Below are 27500 nucleotides of genomic sequence, written 5' to 3'. Positions count from 1 at the left end.
CTGTGTCCTACACTCCCGGCTTATCAGAGCCTCCGCAGACACCCTGGAGGGACACGGACCCACTGATAGAGGGAACGAGAGAGAGAGAGAGAGAGAGAAAAGCCAGAGAAAAAGGGAAGTAGAAAAAGATGTGCAATTCTCACGAGTCCAAATCAAAGGGGGTTCACTGGAGTTCGCTGGAGTTTCTGGCTTAAATGAGAGAGTGTGTTGGGGGAAAAAAAACAAAACTACAACCACAAGAACAAAAAAAAACATCCACCCCCCCCTCTCTCCCCCCAGGAGGAAAAACTCTTGGAATTCACCTTGTTTCCTCTTAAGGTGCTCAGATGGTGACCGAAGCTCTTCTCGCCGCTGGCACCTTTGCCTGGTTTGTGTCGCCATGGGAACTCATGGGAGTGCGCACAAACAAACAAACCGGAAGCCGCCATATTTTTCATCTGCACCCCAGTTTCCGAAGTTTCTCTCCCGCGGCCTGCGAAGTTTACGCCCTGGGCCGGGTTCGCCCAGCGGCGTCTCAAACGGTTTCCATAACGACAGGCGAAATTAATAGTAACGTGTGAACGTAAAATCGATAGCTGATTTGCCTTTCCGCCCCCCGCGAAAAAAGCTTCTGTTTTCATTTCGCGGGCGCCCTGACGGCGTCCGCGGCGGTCATAATCGTCGCATCGATCGCCGTCGCGCTTCAAATAGCCCGTCGTTCGCGATCAGGACGCCGGAACGTTCCGCCGGCCTGTCGGCTCATGAATATTAATAAAGGGCAGCTGTCACTCAGGCAGACCCGGGAGCTCTGATTGGGCGGACGGGAGCGCAGGACGAATGACACCGCGGGTGCGGTTTTTGTTTTTTAAACGGGCTGCTCGCGCAGTTGGCATTGACCGATGCTGGCGGTGGTCAAGCAGGCTAATGCTAGCTGAGTCTACGTGCTGAGCGGGCAGTTTTAGCCCCCCCCACCCCCCCCCTTCCCCGGCTGTGTGTGAGTGTTTCAGTCTTAAAGGGGAGCTGGGGAAGGGCATGACTGAGCCCGTCCGTAAACAGGACGTCCATCGCTGGGGCGCTACTATGGAACATCGGCCACCGCTCATGAGGGGCCAGGCCAGACAAGTCCTCGCCCCACGAGTGTAGTTTCCCTGGCCGCGGTTGCCTGGGAAACAGACTGATTGACAGCTTCCACCATCACCACTCCGGATCGTGCACTAGCGAATCTCGAGGCCGTGAAAGAAACGGTAGCTAAGCGACCGGCGGGGTCCGGTAGGCCTGGTGAAAAATGCCGGTAGCATCGCTTCGTCCACGAAAACGAGAACGCGCCACTCGCTGTTTTATTTTAGGCCGCTCGCCCGTTCCTACACGCAACTCTTTTGGGCCCGAGCAGCGAAAGGGCTTCTGAGCCCTTGATTTTATTTTTCAATCTTCTTAAGATATTTAATTGCAAGCGGTGCACTCTGATTAAATAATAGCGCACTTTGCCGACTGCAGTTTGAGTTCTGAGAATGAATGTGCCAGAAAGATTATAGCGTCTTCAATTATAGCGCTGAGACAAAGTCAGGTTTTTTTTTTTTTTTTTCTTCTTTTTAATTCAATAAAATACATCTTAAATATTCAGGAGATGTTTCTGGGACTAATGAGTCCTCTACCTCGGGTGCGATATTATTCTAGCGGGGGGAAATAGAACTGAAAAATGGAGCTGATTGCGGTTGTAATTGAGTCCATCGCCTGCCCTGGAAAAAAAAAAAAAAAAAACCCAAGGAAGGAAAGAAAGAAAAGAAAAAAAAGGTACGCTATTCACAGATGGGGATAAAAAAGAGAACCTTGAGAAGGTGTTAGCGGGATGCGTTCCCTTAAGATAGCGCTTCCCCCGTCTCACCTGATTACAGACCGAGAGCCGCTCTCCTCTCCTCTCCTCCGCGCGCATCGATTGGCCGAGAGGAAGCGGGGCCGCGTTTCTAACGCGCGGCGAGCGGGGGGGATTTACTGCGGAACACGGGCACCCAATCGATGGGGGAGAGGACGCCTCATTAGGAACGTCCCCCGGCTACGGGGCGGGGGGTCCGGAGATGGCCCGTCGACAGGGTCGGGCGGGGGCGGCTGGCCACGGAGGGGGGGGGGGGCGAGCAGCCATGTGACCCTGGGGAGGAGGGCGGGGGGGGGGAGAGGACGCCTCATTAGGAACGTCCCCCGGAGATGGCCCGTAGACAGGGAGGGGGGAGGCGAGCAAGCGACCGCATGACCCTGGGGAAAAACCAAAAAAACTAATAAAAGAAATGGAAGCACAGACACGCGCCCGGTCTGTCCTGCGGGACCAGCCCCCGGCCTCACCCCCGGCCCCACCCTCATTGCCCGCATTTTCACAGTCGGTGACATCCCCAGGTGGTTTCCCCCGACAACAGCGACAAAAAAAAAAAGAAAGAAAACGACCCTGCTGATTGGCCGAGGGGGTCTAATTGCCGTGAGCGTGTGCAGACCAGGGGGCTGTAGCCCGACAGCCGATCGTTCGGAAGCCTAAGTACGTTTCCTGGGGGCTCATGAAAATTCATGGGCGCTGGCTGCCGCTGGAAGTCCTTGTGCGCTGACCGGAACTCTTTTTGCCAGGACAGGAAGGGGCATAAAAAAAGGCAGGGGGTCTCGCTGGTAATTAAGGATCTCTGGTGGTAGTTTGGACTACTGATAAGGGAACTGAAAAGAGGTCACAAAGGTCGTTCTGAGTGAGCGATAGCCATTCTACTGTAGAATAATTCGCCTGGATATACACAGCAGTTATTTTGCTGTTTGAATTTACATTAAAATGGGTTAAATGTTAAATACAAGCTGTGTAAGTCAACTTGGAAGAGAGACTGCCTTTTAAGAAAATGGAAAAAAAAAAACACTGCACTTTTTAACTCAGACAAACAGCCAGTGTAAATGAATCTGCGGTACTGTAAAGACATGCAGATGCATGTTAATCCAAGATTTTTATTTATTTGCTCAGCAAACATGCTCATCTAGGGCAACTTACTCTGCATGCATTCTTTTTGTGTGTGTGTAAATCATCCATTCAAACACCCTGGCATTTCACAGAAGCAGCAGCACTGCAGATGGACTCCCTGTTCTCTAACAGCTACACAACACTCCTGACCAGTATCAATGGAAAGCAGGGGGAAAAGATCGCTGTCTTTGTGCTGTGTACTCTGCTGTCTTTGTGCTGTGTACTGTGTACAGCTCGGGGCTGTTTTGAGTTTTAATGTGCTGTACATGTGCGAATTACCCAAGGGAGCGTATTGTGACAGTTGTTTGTGAAACGCGCTGTATAAACACATTTTGATTTGATGATTTTGGCACTCCCACTCTCTGCCACGCCCCCATCACACCCCCCCCCCCCCCCCCAATACTGTCCAGGAAGGCCTCGTGTCAGTGGTAATTGTTACCAGGACTACCCTGCACTTGAAATAGTGTCTGACATGGTGTCTGGGACCCCAGTTCAATTAGGATTGGGATCGGTGAGAAATAGTGAAATTCACCCCCTTTCCTGAACGTGCGAACCCCCAATATTTTTTTTGTTGGTCCCCTGGTGGTCCGAAGCCTCGGGGCACATGCCCAGCGTGCCCAGTCGCTAATCCGGGCATGTTAACACGTGTCCATTTCACTCAGCGTCTCACGTAGGGAGCAATGTGATTGGCTACCCCTGAGAAACGCTCGCCCGTTCCCGTGGAAACCGCGCGTCGCGGCTGAGCTGGGGAACCTCCGGCTGCGGTTGTTCGCCAAGACCACCGAACCGGCCGGCAGACCCGGGGTCACAGCCTGAGCGAGGGGCACACCGACACCCTCAGAGTTAAATCAACACCGACAGAGGAGTGCATGGTAAATGGACTGCATTTATATAGCGCTTTTATCCAAAGCGCTTTACAATCGATGCCTCTCATTCACCAGAGCAGTTGGGGGTTAGGTGTCTTGCTCAGGGACACTTCGACACGCCCAGGGCGGGAATCGAACCGGCAACCCCTCCGACTGCCAGACAAGCGCTCTTACCTCCTGAGCTATGTGGGCCCATAATAAAGGGGGCCAGCAGGAGTGCATGCTGGCCTCCGCTGGACGGACGCGTGTTTTTAAACGAACACCGAGCGTTTCGCTGTGGGCGTGCCATGTGTCCCGCTGCCCTTTCTCCCAAGTTCGAAATGAGCGTTTAGTATTCCTCACCCTCGCCCGTCCCCCGCCCTTCAGCCGCCCCCACCCCCCTCCCCTCCCCGTCGTCCCACGGGGGCGACCCGTCCCCAACGTCCCCGAGGACGTCCCAGGAAGTGGAATATGAATCACTGGCGCCCCATTGGTCTGGGGGAAGGACGGGTCTGGGAAGACTGATTTGAGTGGAGTAACTGGCTTTATTAGTGCAGATTTCCGGCCGTGCTGGTGATGGGGGGGGGGGGGGGTGGGAATGGGAGCCACCAGCGTCTCCTCCACCCACACGTACCCACCCCACCCCCCCTCCCCATGCCAGTTTAGGGGGCCTTGCATAATTGTTTCTTCGCTCTGTCTTCCTTGTCATTGTCGGATGGGTCCTGGGAGATTATTAGCAAACGCCGGTCCCTCAATAATTCATCAGAAGCTATTTATACACAGATGGGGAGTCCTTTAAAAGTCTCCCGAGCGAGCTTATCGGCTATGCAGAGACAAACAGAGGGGGGGGGGGGGGGGGGGGGGGGGGGGGGGGGGGGAGAAAACAGAAAATGTGTGAGAGAGAGGGAAAGAAAACAGTGTGAGAAAGAGGGAGGGGGAGAGGGAGAGAAAGAAGCAGAGGAAGAAAGGGCAGGTGAGAGCGTGTTGTGCAGAGATAGCCAGAGAGAGAGAGAGAGAGGGAGGGAAGGAGAGAAAGTGAGAGAAATAGAGAGACAGAGCAAGAACAGTGGAGTGTGGGAGGGAGAGAAAGGGAAAGAGACAGAGTGTGAGAGAGTGTGTGAGAGACAAAAGGAAGTGAGACAGAGAGATGAACAGAGAGAAAAGGGAGGGGTGTGTGAGAGTGTGTGTGTGAGGGTAAGAGAGGGAGAGAGATGTAGAGATGGAGAGTTTGAGAAAGTGTGTGCATGTGTGTGAGGGACAGAGAGAGAACAGTAACTATGTGTTTCTCTCACACACACTTTTTTAGGGGAGAGTGACCCCAACTCCTCCCTACTTTGGGCGTTCACTGCGTTCACCAAGCGACCTCTTTCAGTCGTGCCCTCCCCTTCTGATGTGGGTGTGTGTTTGCATGTATACGTGTGTGTGTGTCTGTGTGTGTGTGTGTGTGTCTGTGCGAGGGAAAATGTGTGAGTGTGTGCATGCGTGCGTGCGTGTGTGTGTATTCATATGTGGGTAGAGAATAAGAAAGAAATCAGTCCCATCTCCTTTGCTTTTGATTAAAAACCCAAACTAATAGGTTTTGGCTCTTGGGGGACTTGCATGTGGAGTTTGGAAAAGATCTCGGAGGCTATTAAAGTGCAAATCTGTAATCATTTGCAGAGGTGGTTCTCTCTCTCTCTCTCTCTCTCTATATATATATCTCTCTCTCTCTCAATCTCTCTCTCTCTCTCTCTCTCAATCTCTCTCTCTCTCTCTCTCTGCCATTCCCTGTTGGTTGGACCGGGCAGTGCCCTGAATGGACAAACAGGAACGTTCCCTGAGTTTGCGGCAGTCCGACCAACACTCTGGGATCTGAGGAGGAACTCCACACACACACACACACACTGCACGTCACGCCTGAGAGGACAATCCCACGTTACTCACGTTCTAATCCTCAGCACAGCATCATCCTGATGAATTACAGCCGTCCACAGTGACCTCATGAATAAGGAAGGAAGGAGGGAAGTTGGCACGCATTTCAAAGTTATTTGTAGCTGATTGATACTGGGTGTAAAGGAGACTCTGTCCCCCTGCCTCTCTAAGAGCTCTAAGAGACCTATAAACAGACTGTGAGCCACAGCATCAGATCACTGAGAGCTGCTGAATTTGGGGTCTGGAACGGTCACCCATGGGGAGGGATACTCCAGACAGTGGTGTTTGGAGGAGGGGGGGGGGGGGGGGGGGGGGGGGAGGTCACGGAGTTTGACTGCCAGTGCGGGAGTTTCGGCGGCACCAGCAAGGGATTATGGGAAGGAACCCCTGCCTGTGACATCGGTACCCTTGGGCGAGGAATCGGGGCGCCAGACTAGCCCAGTGGCAGTGGCAGGTTCGAGCCGAAAGCCATTTAGACGGAGGAAGAAAAAAATAAATAAATAAAACGCTCAGCAAAAAGAACGGTCGTAAATGACCGCAGTGTGGAAAGGGACGTCCGGACCAGTGTGATCACCGAAAGGACGCTGAGGAGTTTTAGGGAGGTCCACTCATTCGCTCCCCCTCGGGAGGGGGGCCTAATCCCACACCCTCCTGGGGGGGGAGGGGGGTGATTTCCCGCATTCGGCCACCGGGGGCCCGAGAGGAGCGGTTAAATCTGCGCAGACGCAGCCCCGTAAATTAGCACAGAGGACAGAGGGGGTCGGGCTCGGTGGACCAGCGCCAGGACAATCAATCCGCAGAGAGCGCGACACCGGTCTCCCAGAGCCCCGCGCTCTCCCCCTCTCTATCCCTCTCTCTCTCTCTCTCCCTCCCCCTCTCTATCCCTCTCTCTCTCTCTCCCCCTCTCTATCCCTCTCTCTCTCTCTCTCTCCCCCCCTCTCTATCCCTCTCTCTCTCTCTCCCTCCCCCTCTCTATCCCTCTCTCTCTCTCTCTCCCCCTCTCTATCCCTCTCTCTCTCTCTCTCTCCCCCTCTCTATCCCTCTCTCTCTCTCTCTCTCCCCCTCTCTATCCCTCTCTCTCTCTCTCCCTCCCCCTCTCTATCCCTCTCTCTCTCTCTCTCTCCCACCCTCTCTCTGTCTCTCTGCCCTCCAACTTACCTCTGTCTCTCCTTTCCTTTCTCTCTCCCACTCTGTTTCTCCTTCCTTCCTCCTTTCTCTTCTCCCTCTCTCTCCTTCTCTCCCTCCTCCCCCTCTGTCTCTATCGCTCTCTCTCTCTTTAAGAATGTGCGCGATAGCGTAGAACCCAGCTGTTAGAGACTGGCTCAGTAGGAAGTCTTTCCCAGCTCACAGTGTGTGTGGCTCTATATGCTGTGTCATTACTCAGGTAATGGTGGGGGTGGGGGTGGGGGTGGGGGTGGGGGCAGGTGGGGGGGGGGGGGGTGCATAAGCATGCTGGAGAGTGGCCCGCACTCTAATTCCACGGCCTTCTTATCATAACCGCCCATTATCCGGGGTCCAAAATGGCGTGTTTCTGCTCTGATTGTGCCCATTACAGGGCTGTACAGTAATCACAGCAGCGTCTCGCTCTAAACCAGTCACATGACTCCCCTCTCAGGACAGGAAGGGGCAGATGTGACATGTGACATGATGAGATGGGAGATGGGTGAAGTAGAACTACACAAAGCCCCTGTACCTGTACTCACAGAGTACACACACACACACACACACACGTGCGCACACACAAACGCACGCAAACTCACACAAACACACACGCCCAAGTACACACACACACACACACACACACACACATACAGACACACATGCAGGTACACACACACACACATTCTCTCCCACATTGACACACACACACACACATAGCAGCTGAGGGATCACCTTCGCTGAAAGTGTCCTTTTCACTGTATCTTTCCCTCGATCGCTGTGATACGCTTAACTTCTCCAACGGCTGCATTTAGAACGCGGCGGATACGCTGGGGATTACTCCTCCAGCGGAGGGCCCAGACCACAGGCTATCGGACGGGACGGCCTCGCAGCCGATAAATCAGGCTGACGATGTAGCATAACGCTCAGGAGCCCGGGCCTGCGCTTCCCAGGTCGTGGAACTGATTCCCAGGGAAGGACCGCTGCCGTTGTGCCCTGGAGCGGAGGTACTTAGCCCAAATTTCATCGGTAAATATCCAGCTGTATGAATAGATTGCGCGCTGAAGAGTGTGAGCTGCGCGGGTCCCCCTGGACAGGAGCGTCCGCTAAACGCCCTTTTAAAAGCGTTATTATGACATCACAAACCGGCCAGGTGTGCTTCAGTGCTGCTCCGCTCTGTCTCTCTGATGGAATAATGACCGTGTTTCTGCATTCTCTCTCTCCCCCTCTCTCTCCCCCTCTTACTTACCCTCTCTCCCCCTCGCTCTCCCCCTCTTACTCTCCCTCTCTCCCTCTCTCTCTCCCCCTCTTACTCTCCCTCTCTCCCTCTCTCTCTCCCCCTCTTACTCTCCCTCTCTCCCCCACTCTCTCCCCCTCTTACTCTCCCTCTCCCTCCCTCTCTCTCTCCCTCCTCTATCCCTCCCTCTCTCTCCCCCTCTTACTCTCCCTCTCTCCCTCTCTCTCTCCCCCTCTTACTCTCCTCTCTCCCTCTCTCTCCCTCCCCCTCTTACTCTCCCTCTCTCTCTCCCCCTCTTACTCTCCCTCTCTCTCTCTCTATCCCCCTCTTACTCTCCTCTCTCTCTCTCTCTCCCCCTCTTACTCTCCCTCTCTCCCTCTCTCTCTCCCCCCGTCTTTCTCTCTCTCTCTGGTTTTAGACGCCTGTCTCTCGTCCGTGTCTAAGTCCCAGAGCTGGCTGTTCGGCTGCCAGAGTCCAGTCCGGCTGGCAGCAGCTCAAAGAGCTCTGAGGTGTCCATCTAACGGACGGCCGTATCCCAACGCGGACTCCTGATTGGCTGCTGTCTCCACACAGCAGCCTCCCAGAGGACTCCTGATTGGCTGCTGTCTCCACACAGCAGCCTCCCAGAGGACTCCTGATTGGCTGCTGTCTCCACACAGCAGCCTCCCAGAGGACTCCTGATTGGCTGCTGTCTCCACACAACAGCCCCTCCCGAGGACTCCGATTGGCTGCTGTCTCCACGCAGCAAACATCCCCCACCTCGCTCCTCCCACCCACCGCGCCTTCCCAGCAGCCACTGGGTGGGTCCGCGTCCCCGAAGCACCCAGAAAACCAAGGAAAGAGTGAGTGAGTTGGGGGGGGGGACTGTATGTGTGTGTGTTTGTGTGAGTGAGAGAGATAGAGATAGAGTATGTGCGTGTGTGTGAGAGAGAGAGAGAGGGGGAGGTACTGGGGACTGCTTACCCCATTTTCTAAACTGGGTCACACACCCATCTGAAACGCTACGCGCAGAATTCTGTAAAAATATCCTCCACGCTCAGAGAGAAAACACTAAACAATGATGCCGAGCGGAACCTGGCCAGTATCCACTGCTGAAGAGCTGCTACATACTGGAGACACATTAAACACTGAGACTCCCACTCTTACCATTACAGGGCCCCGAAATGCCCGGAGCTGAGCCCAGAGAGGAGCCCCCTCCCAACCAGCTGCTCCTCGGGCTCAGTCCACTAACCCCCACTGAACCCCCACTAACCCCCACTGAACCCCCACTAACACCACACAGCCTCAGAACAGCTACACCCCAACTGGACCAATCAGAGCCTACCAACTCATAACAAGACACAAACAAAATTGTATTCATCTTTGGGGAAAAAAAAAAATCTAAGCAAACTGCCAAGCTGTCTGGCCCTAATATGAGAATACAGTGTTGCAGACTATCAGTCCACAGTGGAGAAAATATATTCCAAACACACACAATGACTGAGGAAATGCAGACTCAGTGAGCACAGCCTGGCTGTAGAGACGAGCCAAACCACCCCCCCCAACCCCCCCACCCCACCCCCCCCACCCGGTAGACCCGGCTGCCCAGAGAAGACAGGCCAGGCTCAAACTGCAACCGGCAGCAGGTTCAGACAGAGCAGCACAGCCTCTCTGAATGTGAAAAATATAAACAAATCGGAGACAAAAAAAAACGTGTTCCCGGTTTTCAAAATACTACACAGAAACTTTCCAAACTTGCCTGAGACAAATAAATGCAAATAGCCCTCTGAAAGGAGAAGGTATTTGGCTGAGGCGTGTGCTGCCTCTTGCCCATGAAAGAGAAACAGCAGTGATCCATAATCCCTGTTAAGAGTCCTTCGATACATTCGCTATTGTTGTTCTATTAAAAACTGTTGCCACTGTTGATCATTCTGTCGTTGCTTTGCTATCGTGTTTCGCGGATAGTTTTATCATTGTTTTCTGGTAACTGTTGTGCAAACAACACGCTTTGGCACCGTGTACGTCAATAAACATTTTGAAATGAACTGAAATTGAGAGAGAGAGAGGGGGGAGAGAGAGAGACAGAGTGATAAAATAGAGAGAGAGAATGAGAGAGACAGAGAGAAAAAGGAGGGAGACAGAGAGAGAAAGAGAGGGAGAGAGAGCTCTCTAAAACAGAGGGAAGGAACTGAGGACTGGGGATAGCAGAGATTGAAAAAGCACTGGCATGGGGTTGGGGGTTGGGGTTAGGGTTTTGGGGGGGTGGGGGGGGGGGGGTGAGAGCAGATCAGCAGCTTTGGAACCACTACATCCTGTCAGAGCCCCCGAAGTACTGAGAGGGAGAAAAACCAGCAGGTTTTGAAATGTTCTGCCCCCCCAAGCATGACAGCTCCCCCCCCCCCCCCCCGATACACGATGGGTCACCCTAAAACTCCCTCCCCAGACATGATGGGTTACCCTAAAACTCCCTCCCCAGACATGATGGGTTACCCTAAAACTCCCTCCCCAGACACGATGGGTTACCCTAAAACTCCCTCCCCAGACATGATGGGTTACCCTAAAACTCCCTCCCCAGACATGATGGGTCACCCCCGCCCCAGCCCAGAAAGACAGCCTGTTTAATTGCCCAACATTGTGAACCGAAGGATTCCCTTCTGAGTGACGAGATGACGTTACAGACAGCTCGTGATCGCTTCTTCCAATTCGTCCGACAGGAGCACCCAGCGGTTGCCGCGGTTACCATGGTTGCCATGGTCGCCAGTATGCAGTATGGCGACTGTGAGGTTTGGCGGAATGAGCAGGTCAGACCGTAGACCGCGATGAACACCAACAGACCATCCAATGAGAGCGATTATCCCGTCCAGGGGCCAAAGCTATCGGCCCTGATCGCTATTGGCCCTGCTTTGGCTACTTCCTGTGCTGAACGAGAGCGTCATTCGAAAGAAATAATAAATAAATACAAATTTGAATTGCTTAGAAAGACATTTGTATGAATGTTGCACTACAATACCGTCCAATTCTGATGCTCAGAACACTGCTACTGATACGCTTCGGGGCATAAATAATACATGGGCGGGTTAACACATAATGTATGTCTCGCGCAATTATATGAATATGTAATGTAATTTCGTACGCACTGAACCTGCGTTTACGGACGCAGCTCCTGTACGTTTTTTACGTTTACATAACAGAACGCAGCCGCATAAATATTTAAATGCGCAAACCGGCCGTCGCCGTCGTCGCCGCTGAATATTTCAGCTGCGGGTGAAACGTATCGCCAGGACGTCCGGCGCGTGATCGCGACGCGTGCGTAACCGACGGCGACGATGGCGTCAGAGCCCCATTGCTGTGCGTCTGCAGTAATAAACGCCGTAGAGAAACAGATCTCTCAGACGCTGGCGAAACGCCGGCTCGCTCGCTCGCTCGCTCGTCCGCTTTTACTCTTAAAGGATCTGCCCTGTCAGCCACGTAATCTGCGCCGGCGAGGAAAACTAAATATTCTTTCTTCTTTCTTATATATTTATTTTTTTAAGCAAAATATACGTATTAGACAGAACAACTGAATAATGCATTCAGACCTGTTGAGAAAGGCACAAGCAAAAAAATAAATGCATATTATTTATTTCTTAAAGTAAAAATATTGCAAATGTATTGCATTTGCATGAAAACATAGAATGTAGAATATATTGAGAAATAGCATCTAAGCTGCTACTGTAATATATAGTAGCAGCAATAGTATAGTACTGCTATTAATAGTACTGGTCATATGCATTTGTGTTTTATAGAACATATTTGCACATCTGGATTTGCTTTTCTAACACATAATGCAGATGTGCGCTGTGTTGCACTAGTGATCTAAGATCCATTGTGACATCATCACTGTATGTCATCATGACTAAGAGCACTCATGAAGCTGGCTCAGCACTCATCAGCACACATCAGTGTACTCATGCACTACTTAGAACACAAGACCTGCCCTCAAAATACCCAATCAGCTCTTCTTTCCTTGTGCCACAAAGCCTCCTCCGATTGTCCCCCCCACGGGCACTTATTTCTCAAATCTACGCCCTGGGGGGGTGGTGGTGGTGGGAGGGGGGGGGGTCCGCGGTCCAGGGTCACGCTTTTCTCCCCAGACTGACACAGCCAGTCTGCAGCCACCCCTCTCCGTCTTCATCTTTAATAATTTAACGCGCTCTTTGAAAGGCCTCGCCGTGCTGCGTACGCCAACTCTGTGAATTTTTAAATTATCGTATGAAATAAAAATGAGGCGAGGAGGAGGAGGAGGGAGAGGGCGAGCAGGAGGAAGAGGGCGTGTTCGCGGGGGCGTCCGGAGCGGTGCGGCGGGCGTGGGATTGAAATTTGGGCTTTTGAGAGGAGTCTCTGACCCCTTTCTCACGCCACCAGGTACTCCGCTTGATTGGTCGGCTCCCGGGGGTCAAAGGTCGTTTGGCTTTCCACCAATCGGCAGCGGAGCTGCCATGGTATTCACTGCTGCTCCTCTCTGAAGTCTGAGAGAAGAGGGAACCCGCGGCCCGACTGGGGATGTTGTGCCAAAACACGCTCTTCAGAGAGGGAGGGCCAGCCCACAGGTCACTGGTGCATTCTGGGACATGGATCCAGTATCAAAAAAAAAAAAAAGACTTGCAATAATCTGAGAGTTTTGAAATACATAATAAATACTATAATTAGTCAAAAAAAAAGTGGACAGTCCCACACAGCCAGAAATGTAATTGTGGAATTCCAGCATTCCTTCCAAAAGCATGTGGATTTGGCTGCAGCTTTACAATGGGCTTTATGTTGGTTCTGTCCTACAGTGCAGTTTGTGTGCTTGATCTCTCTCCAGAGTGCATGTGTGTGTGTGTATTTGATTCTGTCTCAGAGTGCACATGTGTGTGTGTGTGTGTGCTTGCCTGTGTACGTGTGTGTGTACGTGCGTGTGTGTGTTTGTGTGTGTGCACATGCGTGTGTGTAGGTGCGTGCATGCATGCGTGTGTCTGTGTGTGTGTGCGTGTGTGTGTGTGTACGTGTGTATGTGTGTGTGTGTGTGTGTGTGTGTACGTGTGTGTGTGCGTGTGTGTGTGTGTGTGTGTGTGTGTACGTGTGTGTGTGTGTGCGTGTGTGTGTGTGTGTGTGCGTGTGTGTGTGCGTGTGTGTGTGTGTGTGCGTGCATGCGTGTGTGTGCGTGTGTGTGTGTGTGTGTGTGTGTGCATGTGCGTGTGTGTGTGTGTGTGTGTGCGCATGTGTGTGTGCTCGGGTCTGTATCTCAGCCTGTGTGTGTGTGTGTGTGTGTGTGTGGGTGCGTGCGTGTGTGTGTGTGCGTGCGTGTGTGCGTGTGTGTGTGCGTGTGTGTGTGTGTGTGTGTGTGCTCGGGTCTGTATCTCTGTAACCCTCTTCGGCTCTAGCTCTTCCTAGCGTTCCATTAGCAGGCTCTCTCTCTCATCCAGCTCGACTTTCAATGCAAGAGAACGCAGAAAGCATCCACCTGAGTTACCAAGGCAACAGTGCCAGTCCCGGCCAACGGCAGTCCTGGACCAGCGAGCCCAGCCGCAACGTCGCTAAAGCGCTAAATATAACTTAACTCACGTCGGCCGAGAGCCGGGAACCAAAATCTCCGGATCGTTCCGGAAGTGTCCCTGTAAGCCCGTAACACTCCTAAAGCGAAATCCCGGATTAATTCCTGAATTGCGAGAGGCGGCCTGAGGAGCCCTCGTACGATAATTCACGGTCCCTCGCTCGAAATAATCCCACTTATCCCCGCGCGCGGCGTTCATCCCAAATCACCAAGGTGACCTGCCCCGCCCCCTGTACCGTCGCCTCGGTAACTCGCGCGCTGCTAGATTAGCTCGTAGCGTGTGATTCAGAAGAGCCTCTCAAAGCTGCACGCTACGAGATTCTCTTTAAGTCGCGCTACACAAGACTCTCCTTAAATCATCGCAACACGCTCAAGATCGCCGTTGAGTCACATGCCGCGAGGTTCTCGTGAAGTAGCATGCTACGAGATTCTCTTTAAATCACAAACTAAAACCAAAACACAGTCTCCAAAAAATCACACACTGTGAGATCCCCGTATAAAGCACACGCACAAGTACATCTCTTTAAATCAAAGGCTTTGAGATTCTCTTTAAATTGCATTGTGGGATTGTCTGCAGATCAAATGCTCGGAGATTCTTTGTAAAATCACGTGGCTCAAAATTCTCTGTAAAACACAGTCTCTGATGTTCTCTTTAAATCACACAATGCCAGATTCTGTTTAAACTGCACGCAAAGACATTCTTTGCAAATCATACACCATGGGATTCTCTTTAAATCACACACCGCAAGATTCTGTTTAAATCACACACTGCAAGATTCTGTTTAAATCACACACTGCAAGATTCTGTTTAAATCACACACTACAAGATTCTATTTAAATCACACGCTACAAAGATTCTGGAAATCACGCACTACAAGATTCTGTAAAAATCACGCACCACAAGATTGTATTTAAAGTACACGTTTGAAGATTGTCTTTAAATCACATGTAATGTAGCCCCCCTACCCCCCTCCCCTCCCACCTGTCCTATGTGGGGGGGGGGGGGGGGGGTAGGGGTGGTGGGGGTTGGCGTCTGAATAAGCAGCACGAAGGCAGATAAAACACAGGACCGCTGGCTGAGTTGGCGGTAAAGGTTGTGCGTGACTCTGAGTACAAAAGGATGCTTACCCCGCCCCCCTCCCCCACCCCCACCCCTGCCAAAAAATAAGCAAAGAAAACAAATCAGCTGCACAAATCTTACAGGCGATGGGAGAATGGAGCTCCCACAGCAGCTTGCTGCTGCGCTCGTGTGCCACTGTTATACAGCGCCGCGAACCTCTCGCATCAGTGCTAACGCTGATGACGATGACGCTTTCTGATATAGAGGGTGGGGCCACCGTGAAGGGGAAATTCCTACACTTGCCCCCCGTCCCCCCCGTCCCCCCCATGAAAGAAGGAATGCGCTTGCCGCTGTTCTTAGCGGTTAGCACTACGCGGAGTGGTGGTACACGCGTAAACAATAAATCGCTCCCTTAACTGGACGCGTCTCCCCCCCCCCTGAATCCGGTCCAGGAAGTACAGGGACGGGAGGGGGGACGGGGGGGTGGGGACGGGGGTTCACATACAGTAATGTCAAAGCAATTAGCAAAAACGCCAGGGCTGCCTGATTTACTCTCAAGATTACAGAAAAACCCATGGTGCCTGCTGTGTGTGTGTGTGTGTGTGTGTGTGTGTGTGTGCGTGTGTGTGTGCGTGCGTGCGTGCGTGCGTGCGTGCGTGCGTGCGTGCGTGCGTGCGTGCGTGCGTGCGTGCGTGCGTGCGTGCGTGCGTGCGTGCGTGCGTGTGTGTGTGCGCGCACGCACGCGTGTGTGTGAGAGAGAGACAGAGACGGAGAGAGGGAGAGAGATTTTGGGATATCGCTCATCGATTTCCGTAGATACTTTCTGTGACCCAACAGGCATTGATTTCTCTTGAGCTCCTGCCCAGTACAGTAGTGATTAGGCCTGTGTGATTCACGCGGTCTGAGGGACGTGAACCTCCCCTCATCTCACTACGGTTCTGTGAGCTTCTCAGAATTGCTTTTGCTAATCTTCTTACCGAACCAGTGGGGTGAGTGGGTGTTGAGAGAAGGCTGCAAAAGCTAAACCCTAAACTTGCCAACAGGCCGTCTGGCTTCGGGGGATGAAATGACCTAAAATCTAGAGGAAGCTGTTTTGCACAAGCTGGACTTGTCATCCCACATCCATGACAATCTAGCAAAATTCTGGACTATTACCTGGACAATTTCCAAAACGTTTTGGAGTTCCTTCTTTGAAACTCATACTTTAGCCAAAAGGATTTTTCTACATAATCATCTTCCAAATATGAAACTGCATACAGGAAGGCCTGCCCTTGTTCCCGAGACAAAATTCAGGAATAGCTGTACATAATCCAGAACAAAAGGTCACATTCCGGAATACATCACTTAAATATTCCAGAACACAAATTGACATTTTGGAATGCTGATCCCCATTCCAGAAAACCAATCAGATTTGCTGAAAGCCCATCCCTGTTTTAACTGGCGTCATCCCTGGTATTGCACGGAAACCACATCCCCTGTGTAACCATAGCAACATGGCATTGGTAGACTGACTGGCTGTATTCAACAGAGATCACCAGCACCTGTATTGAATTCCTTCCAGAAAGAGGTCAAATATCACACAAATCACGTGCACAAGTCCTATTTATATAAGCCATTACACAAATAAATAAATAAAACAGAACATATGCCAATATGAAATAATTTAAGGAGTATACCCTCACGTATGCCCAAGAACTGATATGGCCTACTGTTAACCCCCCACCCCACCCCACCAAAAAAAACCCTTAAAAGTCTCGTACATTTACATTAAGACTTTGGTATTCATATTGCCCTGGAGGGACTCAGCTCAGTGTGGCAGGGCACGGTGTGGCAGACACTAGTCACCGCGACCAACACAACGCTGTGTAGGATGCCGGGAGAAGCAGCATTCAGTGTCTCCAGCGCTTTAAATATTTATCACACAACGGGGCAGCCCTTACTCGGAGCTGCGTGTCTGAAAACAGAAACTGTTTATATTTCCAAAGGGTTCCTGACACAACAGGGCTGTGCTTTCAGGCGGCTACATCAAAAACCGAGAGGATCCACAAACCCCAGCCTTCAGACAGCTGCCGTACGAAGGGAGGGGTCACTTACTGTTCTGCCGAACGTGAAAGGAGGGGTTTACCTTGCATCTCACCCCTCTACAGGGCCTCTCCTCTGTACAGGGCCTCTCTCCTGTACAGGGCCTCTCCTCTGTACAGGGCCTCTCCTCTGTACAGGGCCTCTCCCCTATGCAGGGCCTCTCTCCTACACAGGGCCCTCTCTCCTGTACAGGGCCTCTCCCCTATGCAGGGCCTCTCTCCTACACAGGGCCTCTCTCCTGTACAGGGCCTCTCCTGCATACAGGGCCTCTCCTGCATACAGGGCCTCTCTCCTGTACAGGGCCTCTCTCCTATACAGGGCCCTCTCCCCTATACAGGGCCTCTCCCCTATACAGGGCCTCTCTCCTCTACAGGGCCTCTCTCCTATACAGGGCCCTCTCCCCTATACAGGGCCTCTCCCCTATACAGGGCCTCTCTCCTCTACAGGGCCTCTCTCCTGTACAGGGCCTCTCCCCTATACAGGGCCCTGTCCCCTATGCAGGGCCTCTCCCCTGTACAGGGCCTCTCTCCTGTACAGGGCCTCACTGATAAACCCGCGTTAATATGCCATTTTTCTGCTTTCAAAACATTAATATTTCAGCGATCAGATTTTTATGAATCCCCAATGGTGATTCTCAATGTTTTTTTTTAAATAATTGTTTTTTTATTAATTGATTTTTCAGCACCATGCCAGTTTCCTTAGTTTTTAGGGCACACACGCTCTAAGTCGTTTTAGACAAATTCATCTGATTAAGAGGATACATCCCCAGAAATGCTCATATCGAACTATAACAGCATTAGATTTATGTAAGCCCATTTTATTTAGCTCCCTACCTGTTCTACCTTACTCGGGTAGTCCTGGGCAACAAGTATTAAAAACATTTTTAGAATGTTCCTGTGTGAGTGTAAGCGTTACTCCTGGTAATTGAAAGGAATGGAGTTCTAGAACGCTAACTTAAAATTTTGGAGAAAAAAAAATTAAAGAACCTAAATAAAAACTCCTCTTCAAAGGGTTAAGTGAGTGATTAGGACTTGCCGGTATTTTAGGATGAGCTGGTGGGAGAGAGAATAAAAAGCTGATGATGCTTTTGAAACTGAAACTGTTAACTTTAGATGTGTGCCTACCAACCAAAGGTATTCACAAAGCTGTTTTTTTAACAGACTTATACCTCCAACCCAAGCACTTATGCAAGGACTTATTTCTACGATGATGGTCCAAGATGAGATGAGATGTTGGCTTCGTCACTGCATGGTGCAGGCCTGAGGCTTTTCACATGACCCCAATGGGGACCTGGTTTTCACTATACGATTATAAAAAAACAACAACATCTAAATCATATAGCAGCTAGAATTTCATTATTCAAATCAGTTGATATCTGAACTTATCTTAGTATAATATAATATAATATAAATATAATATCTAAAGCAAGCTTTCAGGGACTGAATGTCTCCTGAAGCACACGTAAATGTAGGATGTTTCAGGCCAAATTCCCCTGTGTTACGACATACATATATGGATTTGGATTACAAATATATATGTAGTTTTTTATTTATCATCATTTTTTTTACTGAATTTTTATGTGTTGTTTCCTTGAAAGAAGTCCTGGGGCTGTATTGGTAAAGTTCCACGTAGTTTTAGAGTGCTGATCTAGACTCAGGATTCCTCTGTCTATAATCCCACCCATGTCTGCTGTTTGCTAAACCGAAATCTCACCCTTGATCAGCACTCCTACTCCCTGACACTGTATGAGTTCGCTGCTTTGCACCAGAAATGGGACGAAGCAGAATAGAAATAATCCAGCAAAACAAAACACCTGTGTTTGAGTCCACTGCTTTAACATTTAATAGCTGTCTGTGATGTTGCCTTGTCTCTGCTCATTATACAGCAGGACCTATAGGAGGACTGCGCCCTGTTGCCACGGCGATATTTAATGCCATGGCGACAGTTGACGCGGAGATCAGTGCTCTGATCAGATCCAGCCCTGCAGAGGACAGGAGAAGTACAAGCATCCTTCTTTCTCAGTCCCTGTGAACCCAGATATGTGCCCCCCAAATTTCAGAATTTACCTGCCCCCCTCTCCCCCCCCCCCATAGATTACATTACATCCTGGCATTTAGGAGGTGCTCTTATCCAGGGCAACTTACCAAGCTTAATTATTATAAATACAGTCAATTTATGCAGCCAGATATTTTACCAGAGCTATGAAGGCTATGTCCCTTGTTCAAGGGCACAACGGCAATGTCCCATCGGAGACATAAACCTGCAACCTCTCAGCCCAGTTCCATGACTAGTACGCTACACTGCTGCCCTAGATACGCCCCCCCATCCCCCCTCCTCCCTCCCCCCTTCCCCCTCCCCCCTCAACCCCCCAAGTTAGATTGGCATCTTTCACTATGCGCAGGCAGCTGATTGGTTGAAAGGCGGTCCCTGTGACAGTCCGGTCCTGTATAAATGAGCGTCTGCAGGCAGCTGATTGGTTGAAAGGCGGTCCCTGTGACAGTCCGGTCCTGTATAAATGAGCATCCGCAGTGTCTCAGCTGCCCTGCTGAAAAATGGGTCTGCCACGCGTGCTATTTACATATTTATTCATCTGGTGTTTTTTTGCTCGCTTATATATTGCATGAATACAAGCAGCTGCAAGGACATACATACCCTGTTTCCCCCTCTGCACACACACACGCACATACACACACACACTCACACTCGCACACACACACAGACAGACACAGGCACAAACACACAGGTGCACACAGACACACACACACACAGGCGCAAATACACACATATACAAAACACACATACACAGGGACACACACACATACGAGCACACATACCAGCACACACACACACACACACACACACACACAGGAATACCCACGCACACACACACACACACACCCACATACACCCAGCAGCAGCGACAGCATTTTCACGCATCAGACGCAGTTCGGTCCGGTCCTCTCCCCCACTGATGGCTACACGCACTTCTCTAATTGGTTACTGCCAATTGCGGACAATACAATTATCTTTGATTTCAACTGACTGTTAAATAGGAGCAGTCAGCCAGTCTTACAGGAAGCCAGAGGGCTGGTGGAGTGAACGCGTGTCCACATTTGGCTGCGCTGTGTTTCCCAAAGGTGCTGAAAGGCCCGAGCCAAAGAGCTAATCCTGCAAATGATGCCGTGCATTTTATGCTTCTGCCTTCGCTGTCAGAGGATAAGAAAGGCATTGTCAAAGAAACAAATGAACAAGCATCGTTTTAAAAGCATGAATGAAGCACCCTGCCCACACACATGCACACATACACACAAATGCACTCACATCCCCTCCCACACACACACAAACACACACAAACAAACCCACACATACGCACACACGCACACACATCCCCCCACACACACACACACAAACACACACAAACAAACCCACACATACACACAAATGCACCCACACTCACACACACACGCACACACATCCCCCCACACACACACACAAACACACACAAACATACCAACACATACACACAAACGCACCCACACTCACACACCCACACTCCCCCCACACACACACAAACAAACCCACACATACACACACAAACGCACCCACAAACGTGCCCACACACACAAGCAAACACATCCCCCCACACACACACACATTCCGTGAGGTTGCGATGGCCTGGTGTCAGTACCGAACCTTGTTCCGTCTCACAATAAAACAACCCGGGGGGCAAAAATTTTAAAAAAGAAACGTTAAAAAAGTGTGTTTTTCGAGTGCGCAGTTAAACAGGAGCTGAGGCCCCGCCTCGCTGTTCAGACAGGAGAGAGAGGGGAGGGCGGGCGAGACGCACAACTCCAGGCCCTGTTGAGTTTCGCCAGGATGATGCAACGGGGGTGTAACTCCTCTCCGCCGAACGCAGGCTGCATAAACACAGCGCCCGCGGGGCGGGGAGGGGGGCGGGAGGGCCAATAAAAAAGGGGAGGGGGGGAGGGTGGTGATCAGAGGCTTCACTCCTTTTAAAGGGGACCCTGTTGAGAGAGGGGTGTGGTACCAGTTTGGGGTGATCAGAGGCTTCGCTCTTTTTAAAGGGGACCCTGTCGGTGAGAGAGGGGTGTGGTACCAGTTTGGGGGGGTCACACACTTCACTCTTTTTAAAGGGGACCCTGTTGATGAGAGAGGGGTGTGGTACCAGTTTGGGGGGGTCACACACTTCACTCTTTTTAAAGGGGACCCTGTCGGTGAGAGAGGGGTGTGGTACCAGTTTGGGGGGGGGGGTCAGAGGCTTCACTCTTTTTAAAGGGGACCCTGTCGGTGAGAGAGGGGTGTGGTACCCGTTTGGGGGGGTCACACACTTCACTCTTTTTAAAGGGGACCATGTCGGTGAGAGAGGGGTGTGGTACCCGTTTGGGGGGTCAGAGGGGCGGTATGTTTCGGGCGGGGCTCACTGAACCCGCATGCGACAGTTAGAGAGAGAGGTACGGGGAAGGGGCGAGGTCTGGGCCCTGGTCTCCCCGAAATGAAAATATATATTTTTGTTCTTTCCTAATGACTGCCAAAGTCATAATATTGTGCAATACATATATTATATATAAAATTATCTGAGATTTCTACTTACTACCAAACTCATGATATTGCGCAAACTATATTTAAAAAAAAAAAACAAAAAAAAACATGAAAATGACAGAAGAAAATGAACACCCCAGATCTGGCGACATTGCGGTTGGCTTGAGTCTGGGCCTCAGCCTTCGCGTGGCCTCATTCAGAGGAAGCCGAGTTCCACTGAACGCCCGATTGACTGATGTTAAATAACTAATAAAACTGCAGATGAAAGACACTCTCTGCGCGGGTCCTCAAAGGCAGTGTAACAGAGCCTAGGGCGCCGTCAGAGGACTGCGGGCCCCGTGAATGGATCTCACGTGGGGCCCCCCTGGGGCCCACCACCCCAGGCCACCCCATCCCAGCACAGTTGCTGCAAGCGCACTGTATATTTTGAGGGTCCCTGTCAGCAGTCAAGGCCGCCTGGATTCATCCTAATCCACCCACCCCCCCTTCCCACACACACACACTCCTCACCCCCCAACTCCCCCCCCCCCCCGTATGGTTCTGCTGAATGGGGCACATACAGTAAAATAGACACCTGAGGCTGAGGCCCAATCACGAAACTGAGCATTTGGCCTCCAGGGCAGTGGAGGGCGCCATTGTCCTTGAGTGTGGATGTAGTGGTGAGGTCCCGTCATCGCACCGGCATCATGGCACTGGGGCTTTCATAAGGTACACAGGGGGAAAGGGTACGCCCGTCTCATGGATGCTCCGGGCATCGTACTGAGCCCGATTCCATCGCTCCCCAGAACGCTGCTCTCCCCTCCCACGACCCCGAAACGCTGCTCTCCCCTCCCATCGCATCTCGGAATGCTGCTCTCCCCTCCCACGACCCCAAAATGCTGCTCTACCCTCCCATCGCTCCCCGAAACGCTGCTCTCCCCTCCCACGACCCCGAAACGCTGCTCTCCTCTCCCATGACCCCGGAACGCCATTATTCCGGTGAATGACAGTTTCCGTAAAGGCGCACGCTGGCCCTCTGCCCCACGCTGATTTCATTTGTCCCGTTAATGAAAAGCGGGAGCGCAGACACACAGATTAAGACGGGCTGAGGTGGGGGGGTGAAGGGGGGGGGGGTGCTGAGTGTTGGGCCTGGTGTCCCACTCCACTAACTCCGGCCCCGAGGCAAAATAAAAAGCACAAATTAATGTCTCCGCCAGAGAACGTTACTGTGCCTCTCTCTCTTTATTTCTGCGGAAGGAAAGAAAGAAAGAAGGAAGGAAGGGGGGAAGAGAGGGGGTCTTGTTTCCTTTTGGTCTCATTCTGCCTCGTCCGCAGCCGGTACTGACCGTTATAAACGACCTCCATGACCACAGCTATGGACCCTGGGGGAGGGAGGGGGGGTGTGGAAGAGAATCATAGAGAAGTACTGCTGTCCCCTTTCACCTCTCCCTACCTCTCCTCCTCTCCCTCTCTCCTTCTCTCTCTGTCTCTCCCTGCCTCTCCTCCTCTCCCTCTCTCTCTTTCTACCTCTCCTCTTCTCCCTATCTTTTTCTCTCTCTGTCTCTCTCTCTCTACCTCTCCTCCTCTCCCCCTCTCCTTGCCTCTCCTCCTCTTCCTCTCTGTGCCTATCCTTCTCTCCTCCTCTCCCTCTCTCTCCACCTCTCCCTCTCTCCTTCTCTCTCTCCCTGCCTCTCCTCCTCTCCCTCTCTCTCCACCTCTCCCTCTCTCCTTCTCTCTCTCCCTGCCTCTCCTCCTCTTCCTCTCTCTCCACTAGTGCCGCTGTGTGAAATTCCCAGGCCTGGTACAAAACAAGGTACCCATAAGCCCCCCCCCACCCACCCACCAACGGCGGCCCTGTTCCCGACTCCCCCTTTCCCGTAGAATTTAACCCTCCAAAAAATATTGTCACCTTAAGGCATAAGTCACAGCTCTGGCAACCACATTATACCACAGGCAATGATAGCAGTGACCATATCAAACAAGTATTTATAATAATTAAGAAGCACAGTTATGTTATCTTTGATTTTTTTTTTTTTCAGAGTAGAAGAGAGTGATGTGGTGGCTTGAATGTGTATAGGCTTGTGTGTGGGTGGGTTGGGTGCGGGGGGCATCTTGGAAAAATGACCCCCCCCCCCCCCCACACACGCACACACGCACACACGCACACACACACGCACGCACACACCTCCTAAAGGAACAGCATATGAAGTTCCTCTGCAGGGACTGGAGCAGGATTACTCAGTAATGGCGAGGGAGCCGGCGAGCCTGTAGCCCGCGCGAATGTATTCAATAAAAGTGCCGTCGCATCCGGGGACGATCATTACCGCGGCACTCCGGTTATTAATAGTGCGTTTGCATAAAATTACGGTCTGTTTTTCACCATTAGATCTTTTTCCACGGAAAGATGTGCTGTCAGGAATCTCTGCTTCGCGCCTCGGATTGCGGGGAGAGAGAGAGCGATTCAGGTTTGATCCGGCGTGTAATTTATTTCAGCTTGCGGTTCGCCTCTTTCTTTTTTTTTTTGCCGCTGCCGCCGCTGCCGCCGCCTCACCGGGTGCCTCTCTTGCCGGTGGTTCAATTCCCGACGAACGTCTCGAAATTGACTGGGTATGGGGCCTCGGCCGAGGCCGGGGTTTCAGGCGTATGAGATGCATGAGCCAACTCTCGCAAAAAAAAAAAACAGTAGGCCTATTTCCTCTCGATTGGTGAGAATGACGTGACTGCCTTCTAAAGGAACAGGCTCGCGTATTTGCCATAATATTTGGTTCTTAGTTTGTGTAAAAGAGTGGCACCGACTGTATGGCAGTTACTTTTGAACAATTAGGCCTACATCCCATTGTTTTCATCGAGGGTTTTGAGATTATTTGTGAGGTTTGATAGTATCTCTTGTACACAGTACACTATCCAGTGTTAATTCAGCTCTAACAGAGTAGGCTACACACGAGTCTAACTGGGACCATATGTACACTGTAAGAGCTAATTTAACCCTGAACGTTTTACTGTGTTGTCTTGCCATTTAGAAGGGCCCAGACTGCACGTTTTTTTTTTTTCGTGAAGGGTCGCAAAATCCTCCGTTTAAATTTGAATGAGGCGCGTGGGGTCGACGGCAGTGAGTGAACGAACGGGGGAATCCGACCCTGGCTGGCGTGATCGCGTGAATGCGCGTGGCGTGGGAGTGAACTAGGATGAGGAGCAGGAGGAGGAGGGTAAACGGTTTACTGCCATGCCCGAATCACAGAAGGGAGGACAGAGAACCGGATCGCTTGAAACACTAGTTAAAATATAACGCCTGCAGAGAGCGGGCGCTCGCTAATGAAAGCTCCCGCGGAGCGGAGGGGGAGCGCGGGGGGGTGGAGGGGGGGTGGGGGTAGGGGTTCGGCGGGGGGGAGGGTCGTATATCCGCGCGCTGAGACAGTTCCTAGAATCAGCCCCGCGAAACGGCGCATAGGTCGCGGGAAACATGATTAACCGCCGGACAGGGAATCGCCACTGCGGCTCTGCTATTAATAAAAGATAGCCTATGCCCTGCGCTCCCTTCCGCTTTATTTATTTATTTATTTATTTATTATGATTTTATAACACATGTATAATGTCACATTGTTTATAGAGGGTGCCCGGTCGGCCGCAGCGCTCCTGCTGCTATCTGGCTTTTATGGGAACTTTTCAATTAGCTCCCAACGAAGCACTTTTGTCCAAACAATGCCCGCCGTGCAAACGCGCATTAGGTCAAATGGACAGTTGGATTAAATAATAATGACCCCCAAGGTTAAAGGGGGAGAAAAAAAAAGAAACGCTGAGAATGAATGTGTCCCAACCCTGACATAAAAGCTTTACGACTCTCTTTTTTTCTTCTTCTTCTTTTATCACTGCACTCTCTTACAGTCTGAAACTGCTGATATACGTCCTGTCAATACAGTGTAATAAATGGAAACTGCACCAGCGAGGCATCAATGCTCTCTCTCTGTGACTGTTATTGCGTACCGCGCTTTGCGTCCTGCCTTATTAGACACACGCGCGCGCACACGCAATACACAGATGCACACACGTGCACACGCACAATTTTTGTGCAGCTCTACACGAGCGCTTCTCGCGGCGTAGTTCGGCTCCTCTCCCTCGCGATGTTCAACACGGCGGAACAAGTTGTCGAAACGCCGGCGGCTCTCGGCACACCTGGCTCGCCATCCCCAATCCTCTCATCCGGTGAAATGCATTGTGAAGGGAGGTCCGCGCGGGCACTTGCTCGTGTTACCTGTCACTGCCACTGTCGCTCGTGCCAGCTGTAGCTATCCTCGGATGCCGTTGGCTTACATTCGCTTGCAAATACAGCAGAACAGTTGATTTGGCCCCTGCGCTAAACCATTGAAAAACGTTGGAAAAGTAACATATAAACCAATAAATATATGCTGAATAAACAGGCCCGTTTGTTCCGTGATATCGTTACACGGTTCAGGAAATTAAAATGCGAAGTAAAAAGTAACAAAACAAAATAGTCACCTCAAATGAGTAGTGGAAATTAAATAACTTGTTTCGCAATAGTACGCAATATAGCCCGCACAGCAGTACCAGTGACACCTCAGACCAGTGGTACTACATGGCCACATTCATCTCAGATATATAGTTTTGTGATTGTAATTGTTGGCGTCCCAAACGCAGAATACTGACAGCCATACAAAACGTGCAATATCTGAGGCTTGTTTCTCTCCTTCTCTTTAAATCGCAGAAAAACATTTGGGAAGTAACTAACGCACCAGGAAGGTACATACGCATTTATCCAGTCTCAGTATCTCTCTCTCTTTCACTCACACACACACACACACACACACGCACACACACACAGAGTCCATTCCGCCTTGCCTCGCGCTCACTCGAACAATTTATTTATTTATTTATTTATTTATTTTTAAGCACTGAACAACCTACACGTCGTCCATCGGCTGTTCCTCGACCGTGTCCAAAGAAAGCGTGAACTTTGGCATGGGAGGTTTTAATGCTCACTGGCCGATAAGTGATTATAGTAAGCGCGTTCCATCACCTTGGCAAAAACACGCTGAACACGAAAATAATCTGGGTCTGTATACTCCCGAGAATATTTGCAATATTTTTTTACAACAACGTTGCCCAGAATCATCTGGCAAACTGCCAACACGTTCCACAATTCAAGTACATTTCAGCATTTAACTCTGCCCCGAGGGTACCGCTGACGAACAGGCTGTGAGTAAAGCGAAACGGTGGATTTTTTTTTTAAGTTGTAAAGAAAATGCACGCGCGACATAAATCGGGTTTCTGCTTCAGCTAACCTCAATTTCTAAAAGTGGCTCACACAGATGCATTGCAATGAATCGAAGCGTTTCAAACACATCTTTCACGGTTTCCGCGTATCCCCGAGTGGACTGCACAGAAAAGGGAAAGACAGAGAGAGAGAGAGAGAGAGACAGTGTCGACAGGACAGGAGAAGCCATCCCGCTCTCGCGCACCAAATCGTAACGCACCTTTGTGCACGCCGGTGAAGCGGTCCTTCAGGACCGTGAGCTCGTAGATCTTGCCAAATTCCTCGAAGAGGGGTCGGAGGTCCTTCTCGTCCAGGTTACGTGGGATCTGCCCGATGAACAATTTGATGGCATCGTGGTCCTTCATGGGAATGGTGGCGCAGCTCGCGGGACTGTGACTGTGGCTTAATCCGTTCACGAGCCCGTTCGTGCTGCCCGCGCCGCCGTGTCCCGTGCTGTCCACCTGCCCGTTCGTTAAAGTTGCCATCTTCTCACCCGGGAGGATTCGTAGTAGTCGCGATATCAGTGTAGCAGCCCGTAGTAGAAGCTTCAGAAGTAGCGACAGTTATTGTATGACTTAGCCGTGCACGCGCAGAAGGTCCTTCTATAGTTTTAGCAATGAAAATATTTACACATATGTGAATACATAGGCTGTGTTATTATCTCTATAGAAAGTATATCAAAAGCACGAGCGTTTGCCTCTCCCCGTGGAGGTGTTCCTCCGTGTTGTTATTTTACTTAATAATGAATTAGTTCTATAAATAAAAGGGAGAGCGAGCGATCGAGAGCATTTGCCTTCTATTTACACCTCCGTTCCCCGTGCCCCTGCTTCAAGCAACCCTTTTATTTTTTGCATTGACGAGTCGGTTTGGGTGTCCTTTCGGTTTAAAC

General features: G+C 51.0%; 1 protein-coding gene across 1 annotated transcript in view; it reads right to left on the bottom strand.

Annotated features, from left to right (window-relative positions):
- Nucleotides 1-27500, bottom strand: part of LOC118212977 (CUGBP Elav-like family member 4) — a 37829-nt gene that overhangs the window by 10101 nt on the left and 228 nt on the right. Inside the window, exon 1 of the mRNA XM_035391558.1 lies at nt 26832-27500. This exon is cut by the window's right edge and continues 228 nt beyond it. Within this exon, the coding sequence (XP_035247449.1) occupies nt 26832-27096 (265 nt within the window). The 5' untranslated portion in view covers nt 27097-27500. The remainder of the gene's footprint in view (nt 1-26831) is intronic.

The sequence above is a fragment of the Anguilla anguilla genome, chromosome 14 (assembly GCF_013347855.1).
Source record: "Anguilla anguilla isolate fAngAng1 chromosome 14, fAngAng1.pri, whole genome shotgun sequence".
NCBI lineage: Eukaryota > Metazoa > Chordata > Actinopteri > Anguilliformes > Anguillidae > Anguilla > Anguilla anguilla.
This window is presented reverse-complemented; position numbering and strand designations above follow the sequence as displayed.